The 14,240-nt window shown below is 42.5% G+C and overlaps 1 protein-coding gene across 2 annotated transcripts; it reads left to right on the forward strand.

Moving 5' to 3' along the window:
• Positions 1-446: 446 nt before the first annotated feature.
• On the forward strand, positions 447-10,656 carry impdh2 (IMP (inosine 5'-monophosphate) dehydrogenase 2). Of its 2 annotated transcripts, XM_061257971.1 has the most exons (15): positions 447-930; positions 1,596-1,644; positions 1,912-2,013; positions 2,133-2,207; positions 2,485-2,691; positions 3,482-3,569; positions 4,121-4,320; positions 4,686-4,776; positions 4,877-4,972; positions 5,342-5,413; positions 6,794-6,937; positions 7,094-7,238; positions 8,452-8,595; positions 9,371-9,454; positions 10,171-10,656. In XM_061257971.1, exons 1-15 carry the CDS (start codon positions 833-835, stop codon positions 10,190-10,192), a joined length of 1,617 nt encoding a protein of 538 aa, XP_061113955.1. In that variant the 5' UTR covers positions 447-832; the 3' UTR covers positions 10,193-10,656. The 2 variants fall into 2 exon arrangements, with proteins under 2 accessions (XP_061113955.1, XP_061113956.1); XM_061257972.1 differs by lacking the exon at positions 5,342-5,413.
• Positions 10,657-14,240: the final 3,584 nt, after the last annotated feature.

Here is a 14,240-nt window from a genome sequence, read left to right on the forward strand (position 1 = left end):
CTCGTACTGTGCCGACAGATATACACCTGCCCTCTGGTGGCCAAATGACACTTGGGTTCCATCAAAGATGGTGGACGAGGTGATAAGATGTTTAAAAGTTTATTGTAGATGCGGTAGATTGTACTCGCCTTGTAACGCCTTGTTAGGGAAGGCGTTGAGAACGAATTCTTAACTATTATTATTTATATTATATGACTTCACGAAAAACGTGGGCGTTCCGCAAAACGTGTACATTACATGTATAATGACTCATTTTAAATTATATTCTCAAAATTCACTTTTTTATTCGATTTTTGATCAGAATATATTGTATTGACGACCAGGGCATTAGGAATATGATTATACATGATTTACGTATAGTACTCGCAGACAGAAAAAAACACTGTATCGTACCTCTCTACATTGCCTCTTGCTGGTACACGTGGGATATGATATTGAAACGGAAATGACGCAGTATACGGATTGGGCGTTATGCCAGCGGAAAGGGTGCTCTTTACGAAACACGTGTGGACAGTACTGATAGGGACAAGGATAGGGACAAGGACAGGGAACGCAAAAATTGGCAGCCCAGATAAGATCATAAGACATATAGGTTCTTAAAATTGGGACATTTCATACTGCGGTTTGGAAGTTACCCTTGGCGTCCGGACAGAAGGGGGCCAAACCGTGTGAAATAGGCGCGCGACACTCTGACAGGTATACGTCGAGCAGCCGTCTGGTGGTTACTGTAGTAGTGCAGCCAACAGAGAAAGTTCTCGGTACCTGGCGGTGTTGTTGACCAACTTGAGGATATCGAGAGCAGTTATTGCGAATAGCTACGGAGACACTTGCCATGGCCGACTACCTTATCAGTGGGCAGACAGGCTATGTGCCCGACGATGGACTGAACGGGCAACAGCTGTTCAATTGCGGAGATGGCCTCACGTACAAGTAAGTTCGTTAGAAAACCGTTAGCTTGCCTATATCACTTTGTTTCAGACATGTCACTCGTGGCCTTGTTGACACTATTGTGCTGCAAACGTTGTTGCCAGAGTGTTTCCATGCGGGGGCATTTGTAACTTGAGCACAGTGAAAGTATTTGAAACCCAACCTAAAACTTGGCTCTCTACTTTAAGCGACCCACATTAGGCAAAGTCCGTGCACAGACAGACGATATCAAATACTTGTTTAAATTTTTGTATCGTTAGCTAGCTCAATTGTATCACCCTTCTGACGTGCTGAATATCTGACATTACCTAAGACTTCGCTAATGCTAGAAAATTAAATGCAATATCTGGCATTCTACGAAGCCTCGAGACTATGTCATTGCAGTGTATACTGAAATTACGCACGCTCTCACTGATACGTGTGTGCCATACCATGTACAGACAAATCCAGCACAAGTCAATGTTAACATACGCAATGACTACATATTTCGCCATACCAGTTACATGCAAAGCTTACAATCATGCAAATGACTTTTTTTTTAAAAGTTGAATGTCTTTTTAACATGCATCATTGAGCCAAATGCACTATCCAAGTCTTAAGTGTGAATGTACGGGTTATGTATTGTTCATTTTTATAAATGCATGCTCCCCTGTTCCCCTCTGTTGCAGTGACTTCCTCATCCTCCCTGGATACATTGATTTCACAGCAGATCAGGTGGTAAGTGTGGAAACAGAATTAATGCACATTCTCTCTTCACAACATAAATTGTTTTGTTGCCCGTCAAAGAACCACCAGGTCTTTTCCCATAGTGTCAGTGCAGTGGGTTATGACTCATGACCATCAAACGGCACCTGTCCTCTGTGGGCTTGTCGGATCAAAAAGTATAAATGTGTGATGTTGCTTGAGTTGGCATATTATTTTGAACTATAATGCATTGCATTTTCATTGTTTTAAAATTGATGAACTTACCTGGTCTTTCTACAGGACCTGACATCTGCGCTCACCAAACAAATCACCATGAAGACGCCACTGGTGTCATCACCCATGGATACGGTTACTGAGTCAGCGATGGCCATCGCCATGGCGGTGAGGACAGTTTGGGATCAGGGGTTTGACAGAGGAGTGTAGGACTGTGTTGCATATCTGGCAGTACATAGAGTATGTATATACATGCCTTTATATATTTGTTATTTTTTGTCTTTCAGCTTACTGGAGGAATTGGCTTCATCCATCACAATTGTACCCCAGAGTTCCAGGCTAATGAAGTTCGCAAGGTCAAGGTAATCTCTCTCCCTTGCTTTATCCCCACTTTATTTCTGTTGTTTTCTGCTGTCTGACACTCTGTGCACTGATCACTGATTCCCGTGGCCTTCCCTCCAGCCTGTAGCTGCCATATTTCCCTTGTTCTTGTATGGCCTGTGTTGTGTATTGTAATTAACACCACTGCATAGCCTCATTCAGCCTCCCAAGGCTTAGTATTTTCCCCTTTAGCACATATCAGAGCTTAATAGGTCCCTCCTACCCCCCACCTCCCCGTGCACCCTCTCCTCCCCCCAGCGGTACGAGCAGGGCTTCATCACAGACCCGGTGGTGATGAGCCCCAGGGAGTGCGTGCGGGACGTCTTCCAGGCCAAGGCCCGGCACGGCTTCTGCGGCATCCCCATCACGGACAACGGGCGAATGGGCAGCCGCCTGGTCGGCATCATCTCCTCCCGTGACATCGACTTCCTCAAGGAGGAGGAGCATGACCTGCCGCTCAGTGAGGTAGGGACTGCTGTGGCTGTGAGCTTCTGCTAAACGGCTAAAATGTGGAAACAAAATGTATTATAGACTCTTATAATATAGATGCATATAGGGTAAACATGCTTCTAAATTGTAAATTGCTTATAAAAAAATAAGAAAAAAATCTCCATGATTAATATTCATATCATAGTATTTTAGTGTTTTGGAGAGCGAATAAGCAACCACAATGAAACCTCATTCATCAGGAGAAAAACTGCCATTGAATGTATGTTAACTTCTGCATGAGGCAGACGGCTCCACATGTTTTGTTCAGAACACCATGTCTACATTACTGAAATGTAAGATGAAGTGGTGCTTGTCTAGTTTTAATTTCACAATATTTTTAGTGTTGCTAAAGTGCAATGGACAGAAGATGTTTTTTAAATGTAAAAGTAAACATAGGTTACAGTGTATAATGGGATTGATTCTGTGAACAATAAGGCCTTCAGTATTATGGTGACTCATAGGAGTATGGAAAGTAGTCATTATACATTGAATAATATTTTGCAGTAGGGAAATTCAGTTTGCCATTTGAGCCATTACCTGTGGCTGCACATGACGATTGCAACTTTAATCTGTGCCTGAAAGTGACACCAATAGGAACAGTGTTTCAATGTGTGAAGAATGTGTTAGCTGCAGTATAGATGCATGTGAAGATCTGTCTCCGTTGTTCCTAATCCTCTTGTTAATTTGTGGCAGTGGCGGATATGTCTGTGTTTTCCTGTGCCAGTGGAGAGGCTATGAATACAGATGTGTTTTTTCTCTCTTTCAGGTGATGACTAAGCTGGAGGACCTGGTTGTGGCTCCCGCAGGAGTCACCCTGAAGGAGGCCAACGAGATCCTGCAGCGGAGCAAGAAGGGTGAGAAGGGTGGGGAGGTGGTGGAGTCGTGTGGGGGAGGTGGGCTGGGGTGCGAGGGTGCATCAGATAAAGCGTGAGGTCAAAGTCCACTCTGACTTTTTTTTTTTTTTTTACTTGAAAAAGTACCAAAAAATATCAAGGGTCACTTTTAGTTGAACATTCTGTGAGACCCTGCTGGTATACTATTTATTGAGATGTTTGACAAACATAAACACACCCACACACACACAAACACACAATTGATTCAAGTATTTTTTAGTTTATTAGTTCACCTTGCATTTAGAGGCATTGTTTCCTGGAGTATTTATATTTTGTGTATTTATTGGCTAAAAGAATGAATGAAAACATTTTTAATCACCTCAGGACAAATTGATTCCATGTACTGTAAATTCTGTAACCATTTTTCAGTCTGAGAAAATGTGAAAATTTTGACAGAAATTCTGACTAATATTTTTTTCTGACATAACTTGAGAGAAACGGTTTGTAAAAGGAGATGTAAACCCCACAGAAGTGGGATTCAGCCTGCTGGTGTCCTTGTTCTCCCCTCTCAGGCAAGCTGCCCATTGTGAACGAGGAGGGCTGCTTGGTGGCCATCATAGCGCGCACGGACCTGAAGAAGAACCGGGACTTCCCGCTGGCCTCCAAGGACTCGCGCAAGCAGCTGCTGTGTGGAGCGGCCATCGGGACACACACCGACGACCGCTACCGCCTCGACCTGCTGGTGCAGAGCGGGGTGGACGTGGTGGTGCTGGTAGGTGTGCTTTTTGTGTGTGTGTGTGTGTGTGTGTGTGTGCGTGTGTGTGTATGTGCGCGTGTGTGTGTGTGTGAGTGTGTGTGTTTGTGTGTGTGTGTGTGTGTGTGTGTGTGTGTGTGCGTGCGTGCGTGTGTCTGTGTGCGCGCGTGTGTATGTGCGCGTGTGTGAGTGTGTGTGTGTGTGTGCTTGTGTCTGCGTGTGCGCGTGTGTGTTGCACGTGTGTGTGTGTGTGTGTGTGTGTGTGTGTGCTGGCCTGTGTTTGTTTGTGTGTGGGTGTGTGTGTTTGTGTGTGTGTGTGTGTGTGTGTGTGTGTGTGTGTGCATGCACATGCGGCAACAAAAAAACAATTCCTCTCTCCACAGGATTCTTCTCAGGGGAACTCAATCTACCAGATCAACATGATCAAGTATATCAAGGAGAAATACCCCCAGCTACAGGTCATAGGGGGCAATGGTAAGAGTGCGCATTCTGCCCTACTGCCCAACTGGCCTTCTGTGTCCTCAGCCACCCCACATAGAACTACCGCTCCAACATCTTTTCACCTTTCTCTCAGTGGTCACAGCGGCCCAGGCAAAAAACCTCATAGATGCTGGTGCAGACGCTCTGCGTGTTGGAATGGGCAGTGGCTCCATCTGCATCACGCAAGAAGGTGAGTCTGACCAATCACACGCACTCCCGCTCACAACACACCCAACTGGGCAGAGGCTGGGGAGTCCTCCTGTAGCTTAATAGGTGGGCTTCATTCTTGCTATCCACCAATCAGGGGATTTCTAACTGAGCGCACTCAGACACAACAGAGTGGCTCTACCAATCACTTCAGTGGGAAAAATTCTCATCTGGCCACTCTTATTTGCATTGAGGATGAAGCTTTTTAAAGCGATATTTCTCTTTCCCTTGTTCTCTCCTTCTGTGTGCACTCTTCCTCTTTTTGTCCTCTTTTTCCTCATTCCCCCAATTACTTTCCGTGTCTCTCATTCTCTCCTGTCCTTCATCTCATTGTCTGTCTCTGCCTCTCTAGTGCACCCTTCTATTCCTCCTGCTATTAAGCTCCACAGCCCCAAAACCCCTTCTTCTGTTACGGGATACAGCAGTAAGTCCCTCCCACATGTCCCCTACAGTGCTCCCATTGGCTTCCCCTCCACAGCCTGCTGCATTGATTGGCTAACAGCTCTGCATTTTCGTAGAAGTAGATGCTAGCCTGGGGTTTTGAGGTTTTGGATGCTTGTCCTCTTTCCTACTAACCTTATTCACGACAACATGTAAAACCACCGTGGCCTGAATCACACTCCACTTCCTTCGCTGTGCCCTACTTAAAGTGTTAGCCTCCTTTCTAAACCGCTGTAGGATACTTATTGGTGCCCTCGGGTGTAACTGTAACTGCAGTGGATATGATATCGTGTCGCTGTGGATGTTGTATATTTCTGGACATATTTATACTCCAGACATTTCTATTTATAGTATTACCTATATAGTATTTTTAGATAGCCAGTCAGCTGAATTCATCACAGAAAATTGTTTAGTGTAATTGCTTAATATTTACATTTACATTTTAGTCATTTGGCAGACGCTTTTAATCCAAAGCGACTTACAAGTGCATAGGTTCTACCATAAGTCAAAGCATCACGTCCAGAAACTAGCAAAATACTGGTCTAGCTGGGGAGTAGGGAGTGATCAGGGATTGTATGTAAGGTGGCGCAGTCCCCTTATATAACTTCATTTGGAATTTATTTAATAGATGCTGTCGTTTTAGGCCCATCTATCTGTATACAGCCGGTCTGATTGTAAATGCTTGTCAGTGCAATGTAAGATGATGTCTCGGCGAACGTGCTACCAAGCGAAAGAAGCTGGCGTCTGTGATGAAAATGTTGCTGAACAGCGCCCCCTGCAGTGAATAGCGGGGACGGGCACACTTTTTTGCTCTGGAGGCCACCATGACCATATAGATTATATTATCTTTCATTTTTCATTTCCATGTTTTTCTTTTACAGTCTCGGCCTGTAAAAGAACAAATTCTCTTTCTGTTTCATGTTGGGTTTCTTTCCTTTTCGTATTTAGTTTACTCTGCAGTTTTATAAACCATGCAGAGACCCAAGATGAGCCTTGCGCTTTTCTGATGTAAGAGTGCACAATATTGATTTGAATGTAATCGTTGTCATTAACAGGAATATAATTCTTTATAAAAAGTTTAAATGAATCATTCAATCGCAAAAATTTTATCAGTCAATCAACCGGAAATGTTCTCCGTCTGATAATATGACTGCATAATCTCCATTTTGGTTTAATGTATTATGCTCAATGAATATTGTGCTGCATAAAGACTGTCCTTGTTTTAGGTCCGAGTTCATTGCATGGAGTTGAGTGCTGGGTGTGTATTGCGTGTTCTGTAATGATGTGGTTTCTGGTTCATGGCTGTCTGTTTGCTGAGGGTGTCTCCCCTTTCCTTCGCCCCGTCTCTGTCTCCGTCTCTCAGTGCTGGCGTGTGGACGTCCTCAGGCCACTGCAGTGTACAAAGTGTCGGAGTATGCCAGACGATTCGGGGTCCCCGTCATCGCTGATGGAGGCATCCAAACTGTTGGGCACATCGCCAAGGCGCTGGCGCTTGGAGCCTCAACAGGTACGCGCACATACGTACACGCACATACATTTTTTGAGGCAATTTGTGTGGGGTGTTTAGGCTCTTGTCAGACAGTCATTTTCTGAATAAACCTCTTTTTCCAAAGAATAAGTGTGTGTGAAGTATATCGTAGATGTGTTGTCTCCTCTCTGCCAGCGATGATGGGCTCTCTGCTGGCTGCCACCAGTGAAGCTCCAGGGGAGTACTTCTTCTCCGATGGGATCAGGCTGAAGAAGTATCGTGGAATGGGCTCCGTGGATGCTATGGACAAGAACCTGGGCTCCCAGACCCGCTACTTCAGGTACTGCCTCGTACGTGTGCACACAGACGCACCTGTTCTCAGACACATAGAAGCACACCTTTACACATGCACACACACACACACGCACCTGTTCTCAGACACATAGAAGCACACCTTTACACATGCACACACACACACACACACCTGTTCTCAGACACACACATACAAGCACACCTTTACACATGCACACACACACACACACATACACACACACCTGTACACAGACACACACATACAAGCACACACACACGCACACACGCACACCTGTACACAGACACACACATACAAGCACACCTTTACACATGCACACACACACACACACGCACCTGTACATAGACCACCCATAAAAGCACCCCTTTACGCATGCGTGCACACACACACCTGTACACAGACCACACATACAACCACACCATTACACATGCGCGCACACACACACACACACACACACACACCTGTACATAGACCACCCATACAAGCACACCTGTACACAGATGACGCATACAACCACACCTTTACACATGCGCACACACACACACACACACACACACACACACACACACTCACACCTGTACACAGACCACACATACAAGCACACCTTTACACATGCGCGCACACACACACACACACACACACACCTGTACACAGACCACACATACAAGCACACCTTTACACATGCGCGCACACACACACACACACACACCTGTACACAGACCACACATACAAGCACACCTTTATACATGCGCGCGCACACACACACACACACACCTGTACACAGACCACACATACAAGCACACCTTTATACATGCGCGCGCACACACCAACCCGAGCACACACAAATATATACATGCTCACCAACAAATAAATGCATATACATACATGCATATATACATACAGTACACATGCATATTAATATTATTATTATTGTCAAATTTATTACAATAATCTCAACGCATTAAATATTACATGCACACTCACACATTCTCATGAATAAGTGCATACACACACAGTGTGAATGATGTGTTGTGCTGTTTTTAATGGCTGTATAACATTGTGGGTGCATGACATGCCCTTGCACTCATTATTTATTCTGATGCTGTACGTTAATTAGGAAAGGCATGCCTGTGAAACCACAGAGGGCGTTTCAGCTTTAGTGGTGAAAATGAGAATCTGTGCATCAGCTCCATGTAAGTGTTGTTCTCACCCCCGGCTCCAGTGAGTGTGATAAGGTCAGAGTGGCCCAGGGCGTGTCCGGTGCCGTGCAGGATAAAGGATCCATTCACAAGTTTGTCCCCTACCTGCTGGTGGGAATTCAGCATTCCTGTCAGGACATAGGCGCCAAGAGTCTCACCCAGCTCAGGTATTCACACCAACGTCTGCTCACCATAAACAAGTGCCCACACGCATAGTTCTGTTACATATTTATTGTGATGGCCTTCTAAACATTCTATAGCTTCATTTTCATTTTCAAAAATAGCAGTGCTCCAAAGAAATCAGTCTTACAACTTTTAATATTCAGCTGTATAAAAGGCTTGTAATATGTAATACATAGAAATAATGTGAGTCTGTTTGGGTAATAGTATCTACAAAATGTATGTAGCCATGAAGCAAAACCAGTTTGTTATATGAATATGTTAATAAATGCTTGTTACATTACGTGGAATGTACTATAGGGACTATACTGCCATCTTAGGTTGCTGTGTGAGCAGCTGGACAAAGTAAGAGTAATGTGCTCGTAAAATACAGCCCAGATGAACACATTGTTGCTCAGGTATAATACATGGCTAAGTTGGTTGGCTAATCTTATACTATGCCGCCAATATAGGCAAGCAGTGAAATGTCACTAAGGTTCAGAAAGATGGTATGGCATGATTTTGTTAAATTGACTAGCAAGTGGCAACTTGCTTTTTGACATTGGAATTTTGGTATTTGGCTTGATGAGATATATTGACCAATAGCTTCCAAAATTAGTTAGCAAATTTTTTATTTGTATTCACATTGTATTATTTTACCATTTATACATTTGGAAAAGGTGAGCCTACATATGAGTGAACACTGCTTTAAAGAAACCTAAAGAAGTGATTGCACAGGGTATGGGAACAGCCAGGATAATGCAGTGAACTCTCCTCATCCAGGGCCATGATGTACTCTGGAGATCTGAAGTTTGAGAAGAGGACTGCCTCAGCCCAGATAGAGGGAGGGGTGCACAGTATGCACAGGTATACATCCACCTCTGTCTCCTGTTATTATCAGCTATTATTTTATCGTATCATTCCTGATGGGAACAGAACCAATTGACTCGGCAGCCCTATTCATGCCATGAAATAAGATAACGTTTCTGTTATTTTTATTTTCTTCATTGAAAGGGACACTAGAATCATGGAGTTTTTATATGTTGATCCTCATTCATATGGTTTCAATGTGTTTGCATGGTTTATAATTTGTCATGAGTGTTCCTGAAAGATTACAGATTAATGCCAATAATTGTATTGCAGTTTATTAGCCTTTAACCTGTATGGATGTTATGTGCAGAAATAACATTGTGCTATACATTTATTTATTTTTGAATCTTTGAAATGTTACTATTTTCTAAAACAAATATTGTAATTCACGGTATTATGAAATGTTATGCATCATTTGAATCCCTTAAATTCATACATTGCACCCATGCTGAAAATAGTTGCTGGCCTGTAATATTTGTGTCTCTACCCATGGTTAGAAATTAATAAAAAAAACCACTTTCTCAGTGTACGACATGGGTTAAAGCACAGTGTGGGGAAAATGCATCTGTGTTGAATATGTGTAAAGGTAATTCATGTCAGTGATTGAAGTTTAGAGCACCACACAATACAATGATTATTGATTTCATTCTACAGGCATTTCTGTGATTTTCCGTCATTTTTAATGAGACCGCTTGTGTGTGTTTGCCTTACAGTTATGAGAAGCGCCTATTTTGAGAATGGGGAAGATGGACTCTCTCTTTCTCTAGACGCCAACAATCCCGTCCTCTATATACACTTAACACCACACCCCCAAAAATATTTAAGCTCTGCCAAACCACTCTATCCCTCCCCCCCCATTCTACAAGACCCAAGGATCAAAACAACTAAAACAACTCCCATCCATAATTTTGTCATTGCCTGTCTGTTGCTGTTCTAACAGGGAGGGAGGGGCTAGTAATCATGAATGGCCTGTCTCTGCTCTCTCTCTCTCTCTGGGTTTGGGGACTGTGTGTGCGTGCGTGTGTGCGCGTATGTGTGTGTGTGTGTGCGTGTGTATGTGTGTGGGGGAGGGGGAGGGGGCGGGTGTATGCGCGTATGTGCGCACAAGTGCATGTTTGTCATATACCTACTGTACTTTAAGCAAGGGTTTTTCCTGAAGTGTTAAAAAATAAAAGTGCATAACTATTTTTTTCCATGAACTTCAATGTCTTTGCCTTCATCTGAAAGTTACTTCAAGTTACTGAAACCTTTCACATACTCGCTTGCTTTCATGTATCCACTCTGGCCCAGTATTGCATATAATCACACTGATGTGGTGTGTGAGACTGCTGTAGTTCTGTGACTGAGCTACTCACTTCCCCATGAGTGCCCATTTTAGTTAAAATCCCACTGTTCAGAAGGAGGAAGTCCAGTCGTGCCAGTTTCACTGTCTGATTTTAAGTGAGGAGGTATGCTGGTATAAATTGTAGCTGACAGAGAGCTTATACACTCAGTGAGCACTTTATTAGGTATTTACTTTTGCTACTGTCGCCTATCCGCTTAGAGATTTGATGCGTTGTGTGTTCGGAGATGCTCTTCTGCATACCACTGTTGTAATGTGTGGTTATTTGCATTACTGTCACCTTCCTGTCAGCTTTGACTATGGCACTTTTTCTGTGACGTCTCTCATTAACAAGGCATTTCCGTCCGCAGAACTGCCACCCACTGGATGTTTTTAAGGGTGTTTTTGCACCATTTTGAGTATACTGTGGAGAGAGTTAAATCCCAGCCCGTCTGGCACCTACAAACATGCCACAGTCAAAATAACAGATCACAATTTTTGCCTTTGCCATTGAAACTGCATCAATTCTCGTTAGTTACTCTGCCCTGCAGCTGGCTGGCTTTTTTTAAAATCTGGGAAGTGATCTATTAATATGTTACTTTATTTAACAAAATACAAAGATTTCACTGTGACTTTTGATTTTTTGGGGAAAATGACATACTAATGTACATAATGGGGAAAAAAAAATCTTTAAAATCTTCTATTTTAAAATTTTGGGGTGCATAAATCCTGTTAAATATACATTCTGCATGAAACATGAAAACATAGAAACACTTTTGTGGACATACAATGTCAGCCAGCTTGCTGATATGCTTATTATATGCTTATGTTCGAATAAAAATGGATACTCCTATTAAGTTTAATACAATTAAAAACAATTGCTAAGATTTGTCTGGTAGGTCACTGAAAGAAGAAGTGAAGAAGAGGAAGCTCTGTTTCACATCACTGCGGCAAGTTTTGCTGCTGTTATGATTTATTCACTATCAATAATTTCCAAGTTACTGTTCTTTTTAGACATGTGAGCTATGCATTAAGACCACAGCAGCAGGTGTGGTATTGTGATTCTCTCCAGAACCAGTCCGAAATCCTCTCGTGTTCAACATTTGTCCTGTTCATGTGAGGATTTCCAGGGAAATTTTAGTCAGTCTGCTAATGAGCACCTGGGACAACAGACACAGGAGTACTGGTAAATGGAGAGTCTCAAGGGAATGGACTTAATGTCTGGAATCACTGGACTTTCCAGAAACCCACCCACCTTCCCCCAACACGCACACCTGTACAGGTTTATATATTCATATATATAAATCTATTTTGGTTTTTTAATAACACAAGAATGAATAATAATACATTATGTACAGTCGTGTACTGTAAGGTGTACAGGTGTAGAAATAATATTTAGGAGACTTGATGACATTTCATCATGTAAAGAAATAAGATGAAAACGAAGAGGGGGAGAGATGGAGGGGGAGTGCAGATGAGAAGGAGGAGGAAACCTTGACTCTGGTGACTGAAGAAGAGAAAGTGAAAATGATTCTTCTTGACGTTAAAAGAGGAAGTCAAGGCACATAAATAGAGCCTGGCTCTGGCTTACAAACAGACGGACACAGGAGGAGGGGAAAGGAGGTAAAGATTAGGACAGTGGCTTTGGAAGGTACAGTTAAACTATTTCAAAGTTGGAATAACTTTCACACTCTCCCTATTATTTCTCTCACACTGTGTTGTTCTTCCTTCTATGTTCTTTACTTGTTTATTTTCCCTCCTACTGCCTTCCTGTGTTCAACCTTTCTCTCACAAAATCTCACTCTCTAGATTATTGTTTTCTACCCAATGCATTCTCTCTTTCCTCTAAATGATTGAGACCTACTTTCAGCTACTCTCATTCTCAACCTCTGTCTTAACGATAAATACTTTACTTTATATGACATAATGAACTTATAAGAATGTATTAATTCATAAGAAATTACCTGGAATGTTACTGAGTGTTATTACTACTGATGTGTCAGAGTGGGTTTTATATTCCACATGTATTTGGTAGATTAAATTCAATCTTCTTTCATAACTCAACAAAAATATAGCTGTCCTGCTCTTATTCAATCTGATTCTCATCTTCCTTCTCTTTTGCCTTGTTGCTCGACTCAACCATGTCTTCTCTTTTTGGAATCGAAAGAACAGGTTTTTCTGGAATGTCAAATGTTGATAAAGCAAGATAAGTATAATACGTAAACACGAATGCATACTTTTCAAGTGCATCATGGACTAACAGTTGCTGCATGTTCTAAGTAAATGTACAAACCTTTTAAACTATTTCAATGACAAAGATAGACAATTATTGTAATCTGTAGGTGAGAAATTGCAAAAAAGAAATATATATTTCTGGAATAATTAAAATATGCTTTGTCCCTTTGATGTGAAAGTGGGGACAGAAATGGCTGCAGTCATGCCAGCAGGAGGGGTGGTAACGGAACCCATAATGCAGCTGTAACCGACAGCGACAGCTGGATGTGGATTCTGTTTCCCCTCCTTACTGCAATAACTACTGCATATGGGGAAAGATTGAAAGGAATAAGGGTGATGTTTAAGTGTCTAGTGTGTGTAAAGTAATACGTTTACAACTATGAACTTGTTTGCAAGTGTGTTTAATGTGAAATGCACTTTAGTCTGTGAATGTCTGTAAGGTTAAGAGTGACAAACAAAAGAACAAGGGTGGAGAACACACAAGTCTCAACCTGAAATCACTTTTCCAGTGGCCTCTCTACAATGGAATACAGATCCGGGATCAATGATGGATACCATGTTCAAAATCCTGCTGCACTATACCACAATCCTCTAACTCCAATATTTGATGAAATGCCTCCTCACACACCCCAGTGCTGCCCTCACTACTGATCTTCCACTGGCCACAAATCTGCTTCAAATCTCTGGTTACGGCACATCATGCCCTTCTCCACACTGTCCCTACTTGCCTATAGACCTACATGTTATCTCCTATCTCATCAAAAGTAGAATTAAGTTTTGAGGTTAGAGAAAGACTCAAGAGGCAGTACAGCTCTAACATGTAACTGTGTGTGTGTGTGTGTATGTGTGTGTGTGTGCGCGCATGTGTCTATGTGAGGGCAATCAAAGAGGTACGGCAATGCTCTAGAATGACACGTTTTCTCCCGGTTCGCCAGACACAATAAACGCCATCGGGAAAATCGTGTCAGCCCAGAGTGACAGCCAAGTCTGACAATTACAAACATCACAGCACTACTGCCAAGTCCAGCCTCATCCTTTTAGGTAGATTTTTAATTTGGGAATATCTGTTGAAAAGAAACCTGGACAGGTCGCCTCTTATCTCTAATGTTAATGTTCAAACTCTCTCACACTCTGCACTGTTTCAGGGTTACTGAAACTGAAAGTGAATGTATTTTGTCTGTTCCATTTTGATAATCATTTATAACTCCTTAGGCATTGCTGTACATA

The sequence above is a fragment of the Conger conger genome, chromosome 10 (genome assembly GCF_963514075.1).
Source record: "Conger conger chromosome 10, fConCon1.1, whole genome shotgun sequence".
Classification (NCBI taxonomy): domain Eukaryota; kingdom Metazoa; phylum Chordata; class Actinopteri; order Anguilliformes; family Congridae; genus Conger; species Conger conger.

Excerpts from the sequence above, each read along its gene's own strand:
- impdh2 (XM_061257971.1), top strand. The coding sequence starts at position 833 with ATGGCCGACTACCTTATCAGTGGGCAGACAGGCTATGTGCCCGACGAT. Across the intron at positions 4,973-5,341 it reads CATCTGCATCACGCAAGAAG|TGCACCCTTCTATTCCTCCT; the intron begins GTGAGTCTGACC and ends CTGCCTCTCTAG. Across the intron at positions 6,938-7,093 it reads GGCGCTTGGAGCCTCAACAG|CGATGATGGGCTCTCTGCTG; the intron begins GTACGCGCACAT and ends CCTCTCTGCCAG.